Below are 18,649 nucleotides of genomic sequence, written 5' to 3'. Positions count from 1 at the left end.
GTTAGTATTCCAGGTAGAAGAGCAAAGCACAGGACACAGAAGTAGCAACAAATAAACAAACTGACATGGCTGTCAGATATGTTAGGAAAGAGACCAAAATACATGAGATTATCTCTCTGCCTATTGCACATCTGGTAGCCCTGTTGCTGATCAACTCAGGTTTTCTCTCTTGCTCTTCTTAGATAATTAACTAACCTGCTTTTATTTTAAATCTCTTTTAGGCTCTTTGAAACACTTCAGTCACTCTTCTGGTCTGTATTTGGCCTTTTAAATCTCTATGTCACCAATGTGAAAGCCAGACATGAGTTCACTGAGTTTGTAGGAGCTACCATGTTTGGGACGTACAATGTCATCTCCCTAGTAGTGCTGCTGAACATGCTGATTGCCATGATGAACAACTCCTACCAGCTTATTGCCGTGAGTAGCTTTGCTTTACAAATCTTTCCTTTGGTTTCAGAAGGGGTCACATTGGTATGGAGCGCACTACAAGCCCTATGAGAGTCTGGCTGTGTATAGTGGTGCATGCCTATAATCCCAGCTACTCCAGAGACTGAGGCAGGAGGATTGCAAGTTCAAGGTCAAGCCTCAGCAACTTAGTGAGACCCTGTCTCAAAATAACTAAAAAGGGCTGGGATGTAGCTCAGTGGTAGAGCACTTGCCTAGCATGTGTGAAGCCCTGAGCTCAGTCCTCAATACTGGAAAAAAAAAAATGTCTGTCTACTTCAATTGACTTACATTAGCTTTCTCAATTGTTAAATTGATCTCTTTCTTTCCAAGGTAATTCTGTTTGGACTCAATATATTGAATCTTGGTGATCTATACCTGGTTGTTTTAGTTAATAAAACTTTCTTGCTGTCTGTTGAACATATTTTAAATTTTTTTAATCTATTTTTTTGCCTCAGTAAGGAAAATCATGATATGAGCACAATTGGCTTTTCCACTGGGCACCTCACCTCCAGGGTCAATTCAACTAATCTAGTTCTCTAAGTGGGACAGCCCTATCTATCTCCTAGCTCCTAGCTCAGTGGTAAAGTGCCCCATGTTTGATCCACAGTACCAAAAAAATAGTATAAAATATTGTCTACTGGTATGGTTTAGATCCTAAGTGCCTAGGTAATAGAAAAAGGAGGGGTATATAATGGAAAAAATTTAGGAGTTTAGAAACCAGGGACTTTAATCCTGGTCCTGTCATTTATAATAAAGTGACCTTGGGTAATTTATTTTCCCTTCTTGGGCCTCTGCTTTCTCATCCAAAAAGTGAGGGAGTTGCAATCAATGATCTTTAATGTTCTTGCCAGTTCTGTGAATCTGTGAGTCTGCAGATGAATGGAATAGGCTCAGCAAGGCCCTTTCTAGCTCTGAAATTCTGTTGTGTTTGAAATGGAATATAGTTCAGCTTCATTCTCTTACTTGCTCTTTCTCTCTCTCTCTCTCTCTCTCTCTCTCTCTCTCTCTCTCTCTCTCTCTCTCTCATTCAAACCCAACTAGATCAAAGCCTTTGATAAGATCAGTGCTTACTCCTGGTCTGTCTCTAGAAGGGAATGAGAGCAGGCATTCAATCTTAGGGCTTGATTTTTCCCATTCCTTGTGCCAGTATCCCACCATCTACCCTTGACAAAGATGACAATATTCATGCTAAAGCATTTGTAGTTTTCTCACTAGATGTCCGGCAGTTGATCCTTCTTTGTGACAGTAGGAAAGGAATAGATTTTTCTTGTCACGTCTTGTAGGGCAGTGGTGTTTCCTTTTGAGCTCAGTGACACTTTCTAGGAAGGGTGGAAATCATCAGCTCCAGCTTTCCTGTCACCACCTGCTGATAGTAGGTTTTGTTTTAATACCACCTACTGATGTACCTGAAGAAAACTCCTTGGCTCCCCTCCCCAGGGGGTGTGCCTGGAGTAGATGACTTGAATGGTATCTATACCATCTCACACATCTGGGGTCATGGGCAACCATTCTGAATACTACCTGCTGCTTTGGTATTTCCTGGCAGTTTTTTTTTTTTTTACCATTTGGAAATGGAACAAGCAGGATACTGATATTCAGCAACCTGATTGCAAAAGTATCTGGAACTGCTTAAGTGGCAAAGATCAGCAAGTAGATTTAATTTCATTTGTAACATCTCTACTTCAGTAGTGAATGTGATCTTTAGAAGGGCCTTGACATGGGGAAAAGGCTACAACAAGAGAAATCACCAAAAACAAATATCTCTGGCCTCAAAAGGTATCACAGGCTGACTCAGTCTACGTAGAGATCATGCCTTACTGTCAATCTGGTCATTGCACATTCTAATTCAGAGTTCAAGAACTCCAGGTAATATCAGTCCCTTGAAGGGTTGACTTCCTTATCGATGTTCCATGCAGGATTCAGAGCTGCTGGTGACACAGATCTAGGGTTCTGGAGCATTTGGTATTTCTATGCCAAAGGAGACTCCTCTTCCATGGTGTATAGAGTTATCCTCAAGATATGGTGAAGCAGATCACTCCAGGCCTGTGCTCCATGTTCCCAGCGAACATCAGCAGCTGAATCTGACCATACTATATGTTATTAGTTATTTGCAATTAACAGTGTTTTACTTCTCCCTTTTTATATCCCTTAAGCTACCTCTGTGACACTTCTGTCAACACATTCACCTTGTCATTAAGGTTATTTATATGCATGCACAAGTTACAACAAGCAAAGCTGCTCTTGATGCTATGTTGACCAAATTCATCTGTTACAAAATATCAGGTGAGACAGATGGGCTAGTCTGACAATGCTCATTTACCTTAGGCCTTACTCCTACCCCCTGTCCCAACCACAAGAGACATCTCTATTGCCTGAGATTGGTCATCACAAAACTTGATGGTCTGTAATTCAGTAAGTTAATAAGAACCTTCAGAACCAGGCACAGTGGCGCTCGCCTGTAATCCCAGCAACTTCCAGCGACTCAGGAGGCTGAGACAGGAGAAACACAAGTTTGAGGCTAATCTTAGCAACTTAGCAAGGCTTTAAGCAACTTAACAAAACCCTGTCTCAAAATAAAAAATAAAAAGGGCTGGGATGTGCCTTAGTGGTTAAGCACCCCTGGGTTCAATCCCCATAACCAAAAAAGAAAAAGAAAGAAAAGAAAAAGAACCTTCAGTTTCATTGACTGCTGTGCAACATTCACTCTAATTCTGACAAAAAGTGAATGGCATGTGCATCACTGAGCTCCAGCTGCCGGGTGACTGGAGGAGAGTCCAAATACATAGGATTGCTTTGGTTGTCTCCATTAGGGTGGCAGCATCTGGAGGCTCAAATGATGAATGGACTTCTCTGCAGCAGAAGACAGCCATGCAAATGAAGACATTCATTCAAACAAACCTGGCACTGCAAAAATAGCAGTTGAGGTTAGAGAGGGCTGTTACCCATCATCAAACTGCCAAAGAGGGCAGGTGGTCTCCCTGCCCACCCCCAGTCATCTGGGACCAAACTCCAATTTTCTCAAAGCACAGAGAAAAAAGCAGTACTTCACACACTACACTATCATTTTTAACCCTGTAACTAGGTCTGATAACCAACTGCTATGCATTGATATGACTATCCAGTTGTTAAAATATTAGAAATATTGCCATTCCAGTTGGTAAAAAGCTGCCACTCCAGCTATTCCTGATAGGACACCCCAGACTTCTCCACTATCTAGCAAATAAAAGGTAACATCTGAAACAGTAGATAATATCCAGGACCCTGCTCCATTACTGCAGTTGGCATACATTCAGACTGATTAATTTCTTAGTGTGAATATCACTGTAGTAAGTAGAAACTCCCCTTCCATTTTTCAACCTAATCATCAGTACTGTGAATATGATGAGCTGTCACACTTGTGATTATATTACATGCCATGGCCAAAGGAATTCTGCAGATGAATTAATGTTACTAATCAGGGAGATTATCCAGGTGGGTTTAATCAAATCACATGAGTCCTTTTTAAAAGTGGTTTTCTGTAACCGATAGCCAAAGAGGATATTAGGGATCTGGAGCACACGGAAGAGTTGATGTGCCATTGCTGTCTTGAAGATGGAGGGGGCCGTGTGGTAAGAAATACAGGTGCCTTTAGAAGTTGTGAGTGACCCCACCCTGACAGACTGCAAAAAAAGTAGAGACCCTAGTCCTACAAGTGCACAGAAATGAATTCTGTAAACATCGTAAATGAACTTGGAAGCAGTTTCTTCTCCAGAGCCTTCGGATCAGAGTGCAACCACCCTGACACCTTAATTTCAGCCTTGTGATAACCAGTGTGACTGGAATGGAGTAAACTAAGGGAGAGAAGGCAAAGATGAAGTCCGAAAGGTAATGGGAGTGAGGGACAGATGGTGTAGGCCATTATAGATCATTGTAAGGACTTTGGCTTCTACTCTTGTGAGATACAGGGAGCCCTTGGAGGGTTTCGAGCCGAAAAGGTACATGATTAGCTTGTATTTTAATAAGATTTCTGTGCTGAAAAGAGAATAGACTGAAGCAGGGTAGGGGCAAAGACAGAGAAACCAATTATGAGCTCATTGAGTTGACCCAAAGAAGAGCTAATGGTTGGTTAGACAGTTGTTATGGCAGCTATGAGGAATGATCAGCTCCTGGATTTATTTTGAAGATAGATCTGATATGCCGATAGATCAGGTGTAAGGTGTAGTGAAATACAGGAGATAAGGATGAGACCAAGTTTTTTGGGTCAACTGGAAGGGTGGAGTTGCCCATTACTGAGATGGGGAAGACTGGAAAAGGAGCAGACTCAGTGCAGAGATCCAGACTTGAGTTTTAGACTGATGGAGTTAAAGATGCCTATTAGACCAGAAGGAAGATGTTGAGTAGACAGTGGTCTACAGGCCTAGGGAGCAATTCAGACTGAAGACAAAGATTTAGGAGTCACCAGTATAGGTATGGATGGGATCACTAAGGGAGTAAGTGTGGATAGAAAAGTGAAGATAGTGAAGATAGAAGGGAGACCAGTAGAGTGGAGGAAGGGGAATGTGGAAAGGGTGGAGGGGAGGGAATGGGAAAGTAGTGGGAAATGAAATTGACCAGATCATTATGTGAGTGTATGGATATGCAACAGTGAAGCCCACGATTAGGTATAATTATGATGCAGCAACAAAAAGAAAAAAAAAGTTAAGAGATGGGAAAATAAGGCTCAAGATACACTGATGTCTAGAGGTTGGAAAAATGTGGAAAGATCACTCAGAGACTGAGAAAGAAGAACCAGAGAGAGAGGACAAAAAGCAGCATAATGTACTATATTATAATGATATATTCTTTCCTGTATGCTAGTAAGTGAGACAGCCCGGTTTTGAATTGTGGTAGACTAACCCCAATGAGCCATATATAAAACTATTACACTGTCATATTGACCCTGACCTTGAGAGCAAGAAGCACCTGAGCACCGTTTTTTCTCCTAGTTACATCACAACTCTAAATTATCCAGGCTCCTTGTCCTACCCGTTCCAGTGAAGATTTTGTTCTAATCCCAGGGGACAAAGGGTCCTCTATCTGACCTAATTTCTTCCAAGACAGAAAACACTGATGCTTCACCCAGCATACCCATGTCTGTCTCCGCTCCCAAGAGCTGTTTCTTAAGAAAACAAGACAGTATCAACCCTGCCAGCTTTCAATTCCACTGAGCAGTAAATCATGAAAGCTATAATTAATCTAAGGAAGAGTATAACCTCTTTCCAGATGAAGGAGTTGTTTAATTCAAGCTGTAAGAATTTTATGACGTTGGAGTGGAGCCATTTCAGATTTTAATAAGTGTCTCTTCCCTTTGGGATGCCCTCAAGCAAATCTAGATATTGATTTCCCTCATCTCAGTTTGTGCTTTTCCCTGTCACCAAACCATTGTCTGGAATCTGATCAGGGACTTCTACGTTTCACTAAGGAAGAAGCAAACATTCAGAAGCACCAAGGACATTTTAAAAGTGCCCCTGCTTCCTTGGGTAATGTGGAACCTGTGAATACCTGCTGATAATCCCATTTCCATTGACAATTTACATCTTCTGGTAGGTTCTGTGAGAGATACAAGGGTAAGGTAAATGACATAAAGGGAAAGACATAGTCAATGCCATTAGGGAGATTAAAGTGTAGAGGAAAAATTCTGACATGAGTAAAATAAAAATAGTTTTATTACTGTGAGTATAATTAGCAGTGATTATTGAAAGCATGAGCCCAGGAGTAGTCAGGCTGCCTACATTTGCAACGTGGACTGTTACTTAGTATGGGTAATTTGACCTCTTTCTGCCTCATTTGACTTCAGTGTAAAATAGGGATTATAATTAGATTTTTTTTGTCTGCTGCGTACTCAGATCCATTCCCTGCTCATTTCCTGTATCAAGGGAACGACATTCCCCACAATCCCCTGCCATTTGGCTTCTGAGTAAACCAGAAGGTGGGAGGAGGGGAGAAGCTAGAACATTTCTTCCTTCTCCCCAACCTCACTTTTTGTGGTGCTTCTCTGGGACTCATCTGCAGCAACCAGTAGGCATCCCCTCCCTCCATTGCCATAGCATTTGCAGGATCTTGTCTCTGGCTTCTGCCAGAGAGCCCCAGTCTCTTGGGTCTGTTGACAGTACCTCTTCCTGTTTGTTGCCCTTCGAATTCAAATATTTTAAAAATATTTGAAAGACAGTATTTTCTGTTCTCTCAGCTGCACCCCAACCAGTACCTATCTTGCTGGATTGTTGTGAGATAGATTTAGGAAGTACAATTTGAACTGAGCCTCAAGGATGGGTCAAATTTGGAAAGACAGATAAGTGGGCACCACAATTAGCCCTTGTTTCTGGCAAATAAATATCTTGTACAATAACGGAGATTGGCCTGATGTTTACTGGGGGCAATAGGACTTTAGGGGTTGGCTTCACTCCTTTCTTCCTCCCATCCTTTGATTCCCCATGAAACCATCTTTTCAAATGGTAATGAAGTCCTCTTTGCCCCAACATTGAATATGCTTAGCAGTGAGGAGAGACACGTAAAGGACTTGTGTCTCTAGGAGCTGAATAACAAGGTTAAACTCTTGTTTTCAGAAAAATCTTATAAGGAAATGAAGTCTGTTATTACGACTTCTCACATTCCCATCTGGTCCCTCATGCTGGCTGTCCACCTGGCTTGGCCCAGCATTCCCAGCTAACTGCCTGAACTGGACAAGCCCAGTTTCTCCATCTTTAGGCCCAATTTAAGACCTTAGAGCATCTCTAAGGCACAGAGAAGTCAGTCAAAAGAATATAATGAATAACAATATCTGGAATATAGGCAAGCCTTTATGAAATGCCAGACACTGAACCAAGTGCTTCCTGTTATTCTTATAGCTATCATTAAAAGGTATCATTTCTTGAGCACTTATTATGCACCACATACTATAAAAAGAACTTTTTGTGCATATTAGCTCATAACATCACATAACTATTGTTAATTCCACTTTATAGGTGAGGAAACTGAGGCACACTTTTCATATTTTATTTTCAATTAACATATATAAATTGCACATATTAATGGGGTTCAATGTGACATCTCAACATGTACATACAGTGTGCACTAATCAAATCCAACTTCCCCTTATCCACCCTCCCTTCCCAATCTCTAGTAATTGCTATTCTAAATTCAGGCCAATTTTTAAAATTTCTGCATATGACAGAGCATGCAGCATTTGTCTTTCTGTGTCTGGCTTATTTTACCTAATGTCCTTTAGTTCCACCCATTTTGCTGCAAATGACAGGATTTCATTCTTTTTTTCTTTTTTTCATCTTTTTTCTTTGTTCTTTTTAGTTGTACATGATAGTAGAATGCATTTTGACATATTGCACATACATGGAGTATAACTTCTCATTCTTGTGGTTGTACATGATGTGGAGTTTCACTGGTCGTGTATTCAGATATCAACATAGGAAAGTGATGTCCCATTCATTCTACTGTCTTTTCTATTCCCATCCCTCTCCCTTCCCTTCATCCCCCTTTGTCTAATCCAATGAACTTCTATTCTTCCCTTACCCCCCCTTATTGTGTATTAGCCTCTGCATATCAGAGAGAACATTCAACCTTTGTTTTTTGAGGATTGGCTTATTTCACTTAACTTGTATTTTAGTCAGCTTTTTCGCTGCTGTGACTAAAAGATCTGACCAGAGCAATTTTAGGCGAGGCCGAACATCATGGTAGAAGAGTGTGGCAGAGGGAAGCAGTTCACATGGTGATCAGAAAGCAGAGAGAGAGAGAGCTCTACTTGCCAGATACAAATATATACCCCAAAGCACACCCCTATTCCCACCTTCTCCAGCCACACCTAACCTGCCTTCAGTTACCACTCAATACCATCAAGTGATAAATTCACTGATTGGGTTAAAACTTTCCTAACCCAATCATTTCTGAGTCCTCTTGCATTGTCTCACATGTGAGCTTTTGGGGAACATCACATCCAAATCTTAACGGCATAATAGTCTCCAGATCCATCCATTTACCTATAAAAGTCATAAAGTCATTCTTCTTTATGGCTTAATAATATTCCACTGTGTTTATCTCCCACCATTTCTTTTCCCATTCATCTGCTGATGGGCACCTCGGCTGATTTTGTATCTTAGCTAATATGTATAATGTCACAATAAACATGGGAGTGCAGGTATCTCTTTAATATGCTGATTTCATTTTCTTTGGACATATACCTGGAAGTGGGATAACTAGATCATATTGTTCCAATTTTCATTTTTTGAAGAATCTCCATACCGTCCTCAATAATGGCTGTACTAATTTTCATTGCAAACAATGGTGTACAAGAATTCCTTTTCCTCCACATCCTCACCAGATTCGTTATTTTTCACTTGGGTTTTGTTTTTTACAATAGCAAAGGGCACACTTTTCATAAGGTCTGCCTGACCCAAAGTAACAACAATATCATACCACTTCCTTTCTTGCCTGCAGCCTGTTTAGTCAGCTTTTTTTTCTGCTGTGACTGAAAGATCTGACCAAAACAATTTTAGGGTAGAAAGGTTTATTTGAGGGGTCACAGTTTCAGAGGTCTCAGTCCATAGCCAGCCAGCTCCATTCCTCGGGGCTCAAGGTGAGGCAGAACATCATAGCAGAAGAGTGTGGCAGAGGGAAGCAGCTCACATGATGATCTGAAAGCATAGAGAGACTCCATCCTCCAGATACAAAATATATACCCCAGACCCTTCCCACATGCCTGCCCACTGCCTGCTACCAGCCACCACTGCCTGCTACCAGCCACCACTGCCACCAGAGCTCTGTAGTATGGCATCAAGGAGAATGGAGACCAAACCTGTGATAACCTGTCTTGAAACCCTCCTTGTCATCTACTCCTTCATCTTCTGGATCACTGGGGTGATCCTGTAGGCTATTGGAGTCTGGGGAAAACTTACTCTGGGTATCTAATCTCCCTTATTGCTGAGAATGCCACAAATGCTCCTTATGTGCTCATTGGAACTGGTACTATTATTGTCATTTTTGGCCTCTTTGGATGCTTTGCTACATGCCATGGTAGCCCATGGATGCTGAGGCTGTGTGCCATGTTCCTGTCCCTGGTGTTCCTAGCTAAGCGCATTGCTGGCATTTCAGGGTTTGTGTTTCGTCATAAGATCAAAGACACTTTCCTGAAGACTTACACAGATGCCATGCAGAACTACAATGGCAATGATGAGAGGAGCTGGGCTGTGGACTTCGTGCAGCACAGTCTGATCTACTGTGGTGTGCAGAACAACACCAACTGGAGCACCAGTCCCTACTTCCTGGAGCATGGTATCCCCCCCAGTTGCTGCGTGAATGAAACTGACTACAGCCCCCGTGATCTACACAGTCTGACTGTGGCTGCCACCAAAGTTAATCGGAAGAGTTGTTAGGATCTGGTGACTAGTGTCATGGAGATGAACATGGGGGTCATTGCTGGAGTTGCATTTGGAATTGCATTCTCCTAGTTGATTGGCATGCTGCTGGCCTGCTGTCGGTCCCGGTTCATCATGGCCAATCAGCATGAGATGGTGTAAGAAGTCTCTCAAGAGCAATGGAATAAGAGACCTGTTTTAAAAAGAAACCACAGCAATCTCTGAAAGACATCCAAAGAATGTTAGAGCACAGTACATAATACACCTGCCTTGCTCCTGCTACCCTCTTACCCCAGCCCTGCCCACCAACCCCCTGTGTGCAACTGACACTCCTACCCAGTCTCTCTCCACCTTTAACCAGCATCATGTGTGGTGTCCATCTCGTGAAGCCCTATTGTGCCACAGGGTGTAGCCAGGGCCCCTGCAGGCAGTCCTAGCGATCCCTGCCTGAGGCCCCTGTGTGCCAACTCCTCCAGGTGTACTTGGTCCAAGTGCAGCTCATCATAGGTCACTGATTATCACACCATCACTGGCCCCTTGGAGTCCTGCATATAGTATGGGAAATTACTGTTAGCCCCTCACCCTCATAGATAAGCAGATGCTAGTTATCTGTTCTTTTGGCTTAATCTCATTTGGTTTGGTTTTCCCTTTACTAAAACACTTTTCTAACTTCTTTAAGCTGCCTAGGACAGGTAAAGAGACACATCAGTAATTGTTCATAAGGAGAAGAAAGCATGTGTCACAAATGATGGAAATGATTTGGGAGTGTTAGGTATCCTCCTTGCTCATTGTTTCATACCTGGGTATGTAGAGACAGTTTAGTGTGCCTGTGCCTCTCAGTTGAAACCTGTATAATCCTGTTATGAAGCTGTTGTTGCTTCCCATGAAGGCAATGATATTACTTTTGTTTTTCCCCCAATTAATTGCTGTTCTGTTATTTTATTTCTTCTTCCTGTATTTTTTTTCTTCCACTGACATTACATATTTCAAGGACCTCATCAGATCAGTTGAAAAATGAGTGTGAAGGGGAAACAAAAGTCAAAATATTTTTTAAAATATCTTTAAAAGGGGCTGGGGAGATAACTTAGTTGGTAGAGTGCTTGCCTCGCAAGTACAAGGCCCTGGGTTCAATCCCCAGCACCACAAAAAAAAAAATCTTTAAAAATAATGTCTTTGTCTAGCATACCAACAAGAATGCACTGATATTGTGAATATTTGTGATATATGTATTAGTAAATAGAGCAATTACATATGGGACATATATATATGTCCCATAGCCACACCCCTAATGAACCACTTCCTCCAGTCACACCCCACCCACCTCCAGTTACCACTCAGTTAATCCCATCAGGCATTAATTCATGGATTAGGTTAAGGCTATAACCCAATCATTTCTCCTCCAGACCTTCTTGCATTGTCTCACACGTGAGTTTTGGGGGGATGCCACATCTTAATAATAACACAGCTCAAGTCTCCAGGCCCTGATACATGCACTGTACCCATTCCCCACCCAGCTTCAGACTTCCCTGGCTTTACCCTTGCACTTGGTTGACTGACTCACTAACGGTCCCCTGGGTTTAACCAAAGAGATCCTCTAAGGAGCTTTCCTGTGGGTTCTGCCAACTAAATGCCTTATTTCCAGGGCTGGGATGCCCCCACCAACATGACCCAATCCCTCACACACACACAGTAGCTCTCTTTTTCTCCTTTAGTGTATCTACCACACTAAACTTTAAACAGCCGGTTGTGCCTCAACTCTGTCTCTAATACTCCCAGCCTTTGCAAGCGAACAGTCAGATAATCCACCTAAGAGCAACACACCCATGGTGGGTAAACAGGTCAGCTACCAAACTGATGTGCATGACAAGAATTCCTCATCCTCATTTCAACTTATACATCCTGCCTTGGGACATCTCAGCCCTTTTCTTTCACAAACAGCTCTTGCCTGCCTAGAGCCTCCCTTGACATTACATCCACAACTGCAAGTTGACTGTCCACCATTCAGCTCCAGAGGAGGGTAGTGGAGCATTCTCTCTGTAAATGATTCAGGGAGTGCTGAAGACTGGCTTTTCAGAGCTCCACATTGTGTTTGGGCCTGACCTGTTCCTCCCCCTGCTGGTTGCACAGAGAAATAGATTTCTTTCTCACTTCGCATCCATACTTACTCTTGGTTTTGCTAGCGAGCTCAGAGTGGGAATGTGCTCTTCCCCTCAGAGTTCTCCGGATACTGTAGCAGGTCTCAGCTGAGCAGCAGCCTCTGCTTCCAACAGCAGCAACGGCCTGTAATGCCTGCTGCTGCTGTTGACGATTTGGGTGACTGACAAAGCTGCAAGTGGGACTGGGAAGGGGACAAATGAAAGGGAGTGGATTTTCTTTCCCTATGCTAAAGGGCAACCAAATAGGGCAGGTGCCTGCTGTGCTGCTCTGTATCCCTGATTCCCTGTCCTAGTGTTCATCAGGAACATCTGTAGTTGTCATGGAGACTTTATCTTGGGTAACTGAAACAGAAATAGCACCAACCATGAAAATGACAGGACAACCCCAATGTCTCTCCTCATCTGCTGTCTGATGGCCTTTACTCTTCCATTCGTTCACTTAATGATAAATACCTCTTGGGTAAATAAATGAACACATTTAACAAATATTTATTGAAAGACTACTATGAACCACACTGCATTCTTGGCTGGGGATGTAATAGGTGATAGATGAGGAAGACAGACTCCATTCTCATGGAGTCTACAATTCTGGAACTGCAGTTATGAACTTCACTATTGAATTTGTTTCTTTGCCTTAAGACTGCATTTAACCTTTTTGGGGAGTACCAGAGTTCTTAAACAATCTGAATATGGACAAGAAAAATGCACATATGAGCAAGCATACTTAAGTTTACCATAAAATTCCAGAGGGTTCACAGACATTCTCCCAGTGTCATCCAGAAGTTTCTCACTTTAAGATTTTGTTATGTGATACAATGCAAATAAGATTTTTTGAAGTGCTAGTAGTTCATTTATGACAGTATAAATGAATGTAACCAATCCCTTACTGAAATCAGGTTCTCATATGGGGCCAAGCAATAGAGGTGCCATGAGGGAATACTCCTTAGGAAGACTGGGGATGGGACACCAACAAGAAAAAGTGATTGGAGGCAGTGAAAGAAAATGTCACCAGCATCACAGTTTTGCAAAGGATCAGGTCTGTGCCACAGTCCCCAAGCCAAAGATAATGTTGACCTCTCTGCAAAATAACAATTATCAGTAGACATTCTGGAGATACAAATGTATTTCCAAAGATTTCAGAACTGAGATTCCAAAAGAATTGCTCCTTGTGGAAGACCTGGCCTTACTAAAGATTGGTGTTTGTTCTTTTCATAAGCTACAAACAACATTGGCAGATGAGTCAAATGTCCATGGCCCAAAGGTCATTGTTGGGGAGTGATTCCTCTTCGTTCCTGCCTTACTCCTGCTGTCCTGGTTATGAATGCCAGGCATCAGTTGACCGGAAAGCAAAATGATACAAATGTTTTTTAATCTCTGAGAAGGTCGAGGTTTAAAAACTTAATATTAAGGAGACCTCTCCCTTCCTGTGGTCACTGGAGCCCTGTGCCATAGCCCAGCTCAGTGTAACAAACAGAATGGGCCAGGAGGTGTCTTTTAGCTACAACACAAAAGTCAAAATACCCAGAGGAGCATCAGAGGTTACAACCCCTAACATTACCTGCCTTTAACTTGAGATCTGACAGCAGAATCACATTATCTGAGCTGTCAAGGTAAATCTGCTATAGTTTAAAAGAGGAAATAGAGAAATCTAAGAGTAAAAATCAGGAGGCAAGTAATTGTATTTCTTTCTTGTTTTGCCCTTTTCTTTCCTCATAGGATTTTCTTTTCTCTGCTCTTTCCCAATTTTTCCTGGGTAATTGAACTTACAGAGTTCCTGGCCCTATAAAACTTTGAGTTAATCACAAAGATCTGATGAGAAATGTATTTATCTCAAAGCCCCTCCTGACAAATACAGCATATAAGAAATCTCCCAGAGTGAAAAGAAAGAAAATATTGTAGGTTTCTTCATTCATTAGGAAATCAACACCAATTATTATAGAAGTTTCGAACTAATGGCATTAGAACCCTCTCAAATGACTCCATTCACATTCCCGTTGGCCTCACCCCAAGACTCCTGGAGGCAGTTTTCATTACCTAATGGATCTTTTAGGAGGTTATACCACGGGGTTCTCCTCTTAATATCTTATTTCATAACATTTCACACAGAATATTTTATACTGAAGTTCATCTACCCTTAACAAGGACACACTTTCTACACTATCACTTAATATTCATTGGTAAATGAACAAATTAATGAATTTTAATGCATATGGATTTCCAGAATATTTTGTAGTATGAAGATAGAGAAACTGACAAAAGCAAACAAACCTAAGCTTAGTGCCCTCTTAAACAGGAATTAGCAAATTTTTTCCTGCAGGGGCCAGAGAGTGAATATCTTGGGCCTCGTGGGCTATAAGAACAGTCTCAACAACCCAATTATGCTATTGTAACACAAAAGTAAGCACATGAACAAATGGGCATGGCTGTGTGCCAATAAAACTTTATTTTTAGGCACTGAGATTTGCAATTCATATAATTTTCAAGTGATAAAAATGCATTTATTTTTATTTTTTTCAATTATTTAAAATCCTAAAAGACATTCTTAGCTTGTGGACTATACAAAGTAAGTAGCAGTCCAGAAATGTACGGCAGGCCACAATTTGCCAACTACTCCAGTTATTTCAAAATATATATTTTTCAATTTGTAGAATGAGGCTCTATGAAAACAGGGGCTCTGCTTTAGGTTTTCTTTATATTCCCCTGGTGCCTGGTAAAATAGAACTCGTAGTAGGTACTCAATAAGTACTTTTTCAGTAATCAATAAGAAGAAGTTTGGGGAAATATCTGACCTATATTTTGCCAACTGTGTTAAAAAATATTTGTGTGGATTTATATCCATTCCAAGTGTTAAGTGTTTGGAAATCAATAAATTTCTGTGGCAATGGGCAGGGGAATTACCTAACTGAAAGAAAATATGCCTAGATGATGGGTATCATATTTATAGCTAATATTGTCCCCGGGTTTGATCCTTAACACCTCTCTATCTCTCTACATATCATCTATCTATCATTTATCTATTTGTATTTACACATATCTATATTATTTTAATACAGTACTTTAGACTTTCTAAAGAACACTTACATATGTCTTACTTGATCCTCACAAAAACTCTGTGAAAGTAGATACTTGCCCCAGGTTACATGGAAAGTGTGTTCATTTGTTCATTCCTTCTTTCTAAAGAACTTGGGAGTCTCCTACATGCAAGGAATTAGGTCAGGGCAAACCTAGGTCTAGTGATTCCTAAGGTGGTTTCTAGAAGAAGGAAGTATGACCTGGGAAGTTAAAAGTTAGCTCCTGATAAATGAGGCAGCAAGTTAGAAGACATATGCTATGACTGTCTGAGTTATGAAACCAGTGACAGTTCCAACTGGGGACAGACCTATTGATTTTCCCATATCCCAGGTGATAAAGACATATCTCTCTTCTGCCCAGGTTCAGAAATGAGTCCCTGATTGGTTTAGTGCCAGTTATTTCTGAGCTCAGCAAACTACCACTCTCATTACTTTAGGATTGCTTCTGTCCTCCCAAAGAAAAATGTTCCCCACTCCTCAAATGGAAGACACAGCAAGCAGAATGATCTGTGAACTCAGGTGTTCAACTTACATCCTGTGAGATCCCCCAGAAATGGTGGAAAACAGTTCACTGAGCTTCAGGACTATCATAGCCACAGGTGTTCTCAAAATTGTCCGGAGTACAACCTGCACAACCTGAAAGCAAGATCCCTTGGAAGGTCACTTCTGAGGCAGAAAAAGCTGCTTTTTCTGCAGAAAACATATGCAGAAGAGAAATCTGGATAGTCATTCAAGGTCAGGCTGAATGTCTAGAGGAATCTTTTTAAAATCTCAAAGGCAGGCCAGGTGCAGTGGTGCACACCTGTAATCCCAGTGACTTGGGAGGCTGAGGCAGGAGGATTGAGAGTTGAAAGCCAGCCTCTGCAACTTAGTGAGGCCCTCAGCAACTCAGTGAGACCTTGTCTCTAAATCAAATATAAAATAGGGCTGGGGATGTGTTTCAGTGGTCAAGTGCCCCTGGGTTCAATCCCCAATACAAAAAAAAAAAAAAACCCAAAAACAAAACTCAAAACCCTGATCATACTGTTTCCGTAACTTTTATAGGTACCTTCTTGACACCTGGTACACTTCTCCAAAAGATAGTATATTTTTAGTGCTTAAGAACTGGGCTCTTTGGGCTGGTATTATGGCTTAGTGGTAAAGCATTTGCCTAGCATGTGTGAGGCACTGGGTTCAATCCTCAGCACCACATAAAAAAATAAATAAATAAATAAAATAAAGGTATTGTGTCTGCCTACAACTAAAAAAAAAAAAAAAAAAGAACCGGGCTCTAACCAGGCATGGTGGCATATGCCTATATGCCTATAATCCCAGGAACTCGGGAGGCTGAAGCAGGAGGATCGAGAGTTCAAAGCCAGCCTCAGCAATTTAGCAAGGCCCTAAGCAACTCAGAGAGTCCCTAACTCTAATAAAATATTAAAAAGGACTGGAGATTTGGCTAAGTGGTTAAGCACCCCAGGGTTCAACCCCCAATACCAAAAGAACTGGGCTCTAGAATCAGCCCAATCCAGATTTGAATTGTGGCCTACCAGCTTCTAGCTATGTGTTCTAGCTGTGCAGTCTTATTATTAAAAGTAAATCATTTTAATGGATTCATTTCTATTTGCTTATCCTTAGGCTTCCTCGCTAGTAGGAAAGCTTAGTGAGGATATGTACTTTGTCTTTTCATTATTGTAATCCTAGAGTCCAGTCCTAGGGCTTACCACAAAGAAGGTGTATGATCAATTTTATAGAAAGAATTAGTCAAAGATCTAAAGGCAGATATGTAAGTGAAAGGAACATCAGTAATATTACCTAGTACTTTTCAAGCTTATCATCCTAATTTTCGTAACTGCTCAATGAGACAGATTCTATTACTATTTCCATTTAATGAGTAGGGAAATAGGCTCACTGCTGAATATATCTGGACCAGCAGGAAGCATCCTTGAATTAGTGTTTCTGGAAGTGTGGCTGACAACCACCTGCATCCAAATGATCCAAAGAAGCTTGTTTCACTGTGTAGGTTCTTGGGCCTCTCACCCCTAGAATACCCATTCTCGTAGACCTGCATTGAGACCCAGAAATCTACATTTTGTCAAGCATCTCGGGTGAGTCCGATATCCACTGAAGTTTGAGAATCATTGATGTTAACAAACCCTGATTAGTTCATTTGGCTTCAAAGGCCATGTTCAACTTTTCTACTCTTGCTGATGTTGCAAACTCTGGCTCTTTCCCTCTATTTCTTCATGGACATGTCCTTCCAATCTCTGAAGGCTCAGTTTAAATACAATGTATTTTGTAATGCTTTCTGGTTCCTATCTGCCAACAGTTGAGAGTGCCCTTGAAGCAATGAGACAGGATATTGGGTGGTGTCAGTGGTGGAGCCTGAGGAAGGAAGAGCTAGAATGGAATTAGAGTGCGGGGTCTAAGGTTTGCCCTGAGGTTTGGCCCCTGAGTATGTGCACTGGAACTGAGACTGTTTCAAGGACTGGGAGATGGGTAAATAGTAAACAGCTTCTTCACACTAAGTCCTCAAATGGGCAGAGCAGCAATTCCAACCTCATAGCAACTATAATGAAGGAGGAAGATAAGTAGGCATTTCATGTCTGAGGATGGGCTGAGGGGAAAAGAGACATAATGGCCATCTATTTGACCATTGTACATGTTCAGGAGGGAGAACCAGCTTGTAACACCCACTAAAGGGGCTCTTGAAGTTTGGGAAGGGTTAAATGGGCTCATGGGAAATATCAGGACTAGGGTGCAAAGGAGTGTTGGGGGCAAAGGATGAGCCATGAGTTAGAGCTAGAGAGAAAGCGCTCTTTGTGATCCTAATATTTTTTGGCTATGGGGGCTGGAGATGTGGCTCAGTGGTACGGTGCTTGCCTACCATGCAGGAGGCCCTGGGTTCGATCCCCCGCACCACCAAAAATATATTTTTCCAGTTATGTTTGTGGATTTAAATTGAGGTCATTGCCAGTGCTCTACACTAGTATCAAAGTAATTCCCAGCAAGTCCAGGAATGATTAGAATGATAAATTCTAACCATCTAGAAACAGGGAGGAGAGTAGGATTGCTATTTTGTGACAGGGAATTGACTTTTCCCTGAACCACTACATGCCTATGATAAGTTAGAGGTGAGGACATTGAGGGGTACGGGAGTGTACACATGGAAGAAACTTTCTTTGCTTCAGGGTCTCCAAGAGGTTGAGCATCATACTTTGGAAACTCTTTTGTATTTTTTAAACAAATTGAAACAAAAATGGAGTTAGAATTATAATATCTTTAAAATACTTACATCTTTTTTAAATTGTATTTTTAGACCTGAGGCAAAACTACATTGCAATGCAAAACTTCTGATGAGCTCCAGAAGTCTGTTTTTTAATGGTTGCCCCATATGATTCTGATATGCACTAACATTTGAGAAGCACGTCCCAAACTCTACCAGGAGAAGACTGCATTCCAAGTGATGTAGACTTCCCTTGAGATGTCAGGAAATATGAATTCTCTTGCTTGTCTTTGGAGGATGCATGTCACAATAATTTTTGTTACTTTCCCATCAAAGGGAAACAGAGTTGGTCTTATAAGCAAATGAAATAAGCAATTGCTAATTAATGTG

General features: G+C 41.5%; 1 protein-coding gene and 1 pseudogene across 1 annotated transcript in view; both read left to right on the top strand.

Moving 5' to 3' along the window:
- The window catches only part of Trpc5 (transient receptor potential cation channel subfamily C member 5), a 272,621-nt gene that overhangs the window by 232,138 nt on the left and 21,834 nt on the right, over positions 1 to 18,649 (top strand). Inside the window, exon 9 of the mRNA XM_047536079.1 lies at positions 222 to 417. Within this exon, the coding sequence (XP_047392035.1) occupies positions 222 to 417 (196 nt within the window). The remainder of the gene's footprint in view (positions 1 to 221; positions 418 to 18,649) is intronic.
- LOC124972010 (tetraspanin-7-like) lies at positions 9,241 to 9,989 on the top strand (annotated as a pseudogene).

Source organism: Sciurus carolinensis, chromosome X (assembly GCF_902686445.1).
Source record: "Sciurus carolinensis chromosome X, mSciCar1.2, whole genome shotgun sequence".
Lineage (NCBI taxonomy): Eukaryota > Metazoa > Chordata > Mammalia > Rodentia > Sciuridae > Sciurus > Sciurus carolinensis.
This window is presented reverse-complemented; position numbering and strand designations above follow the sequence as displayed.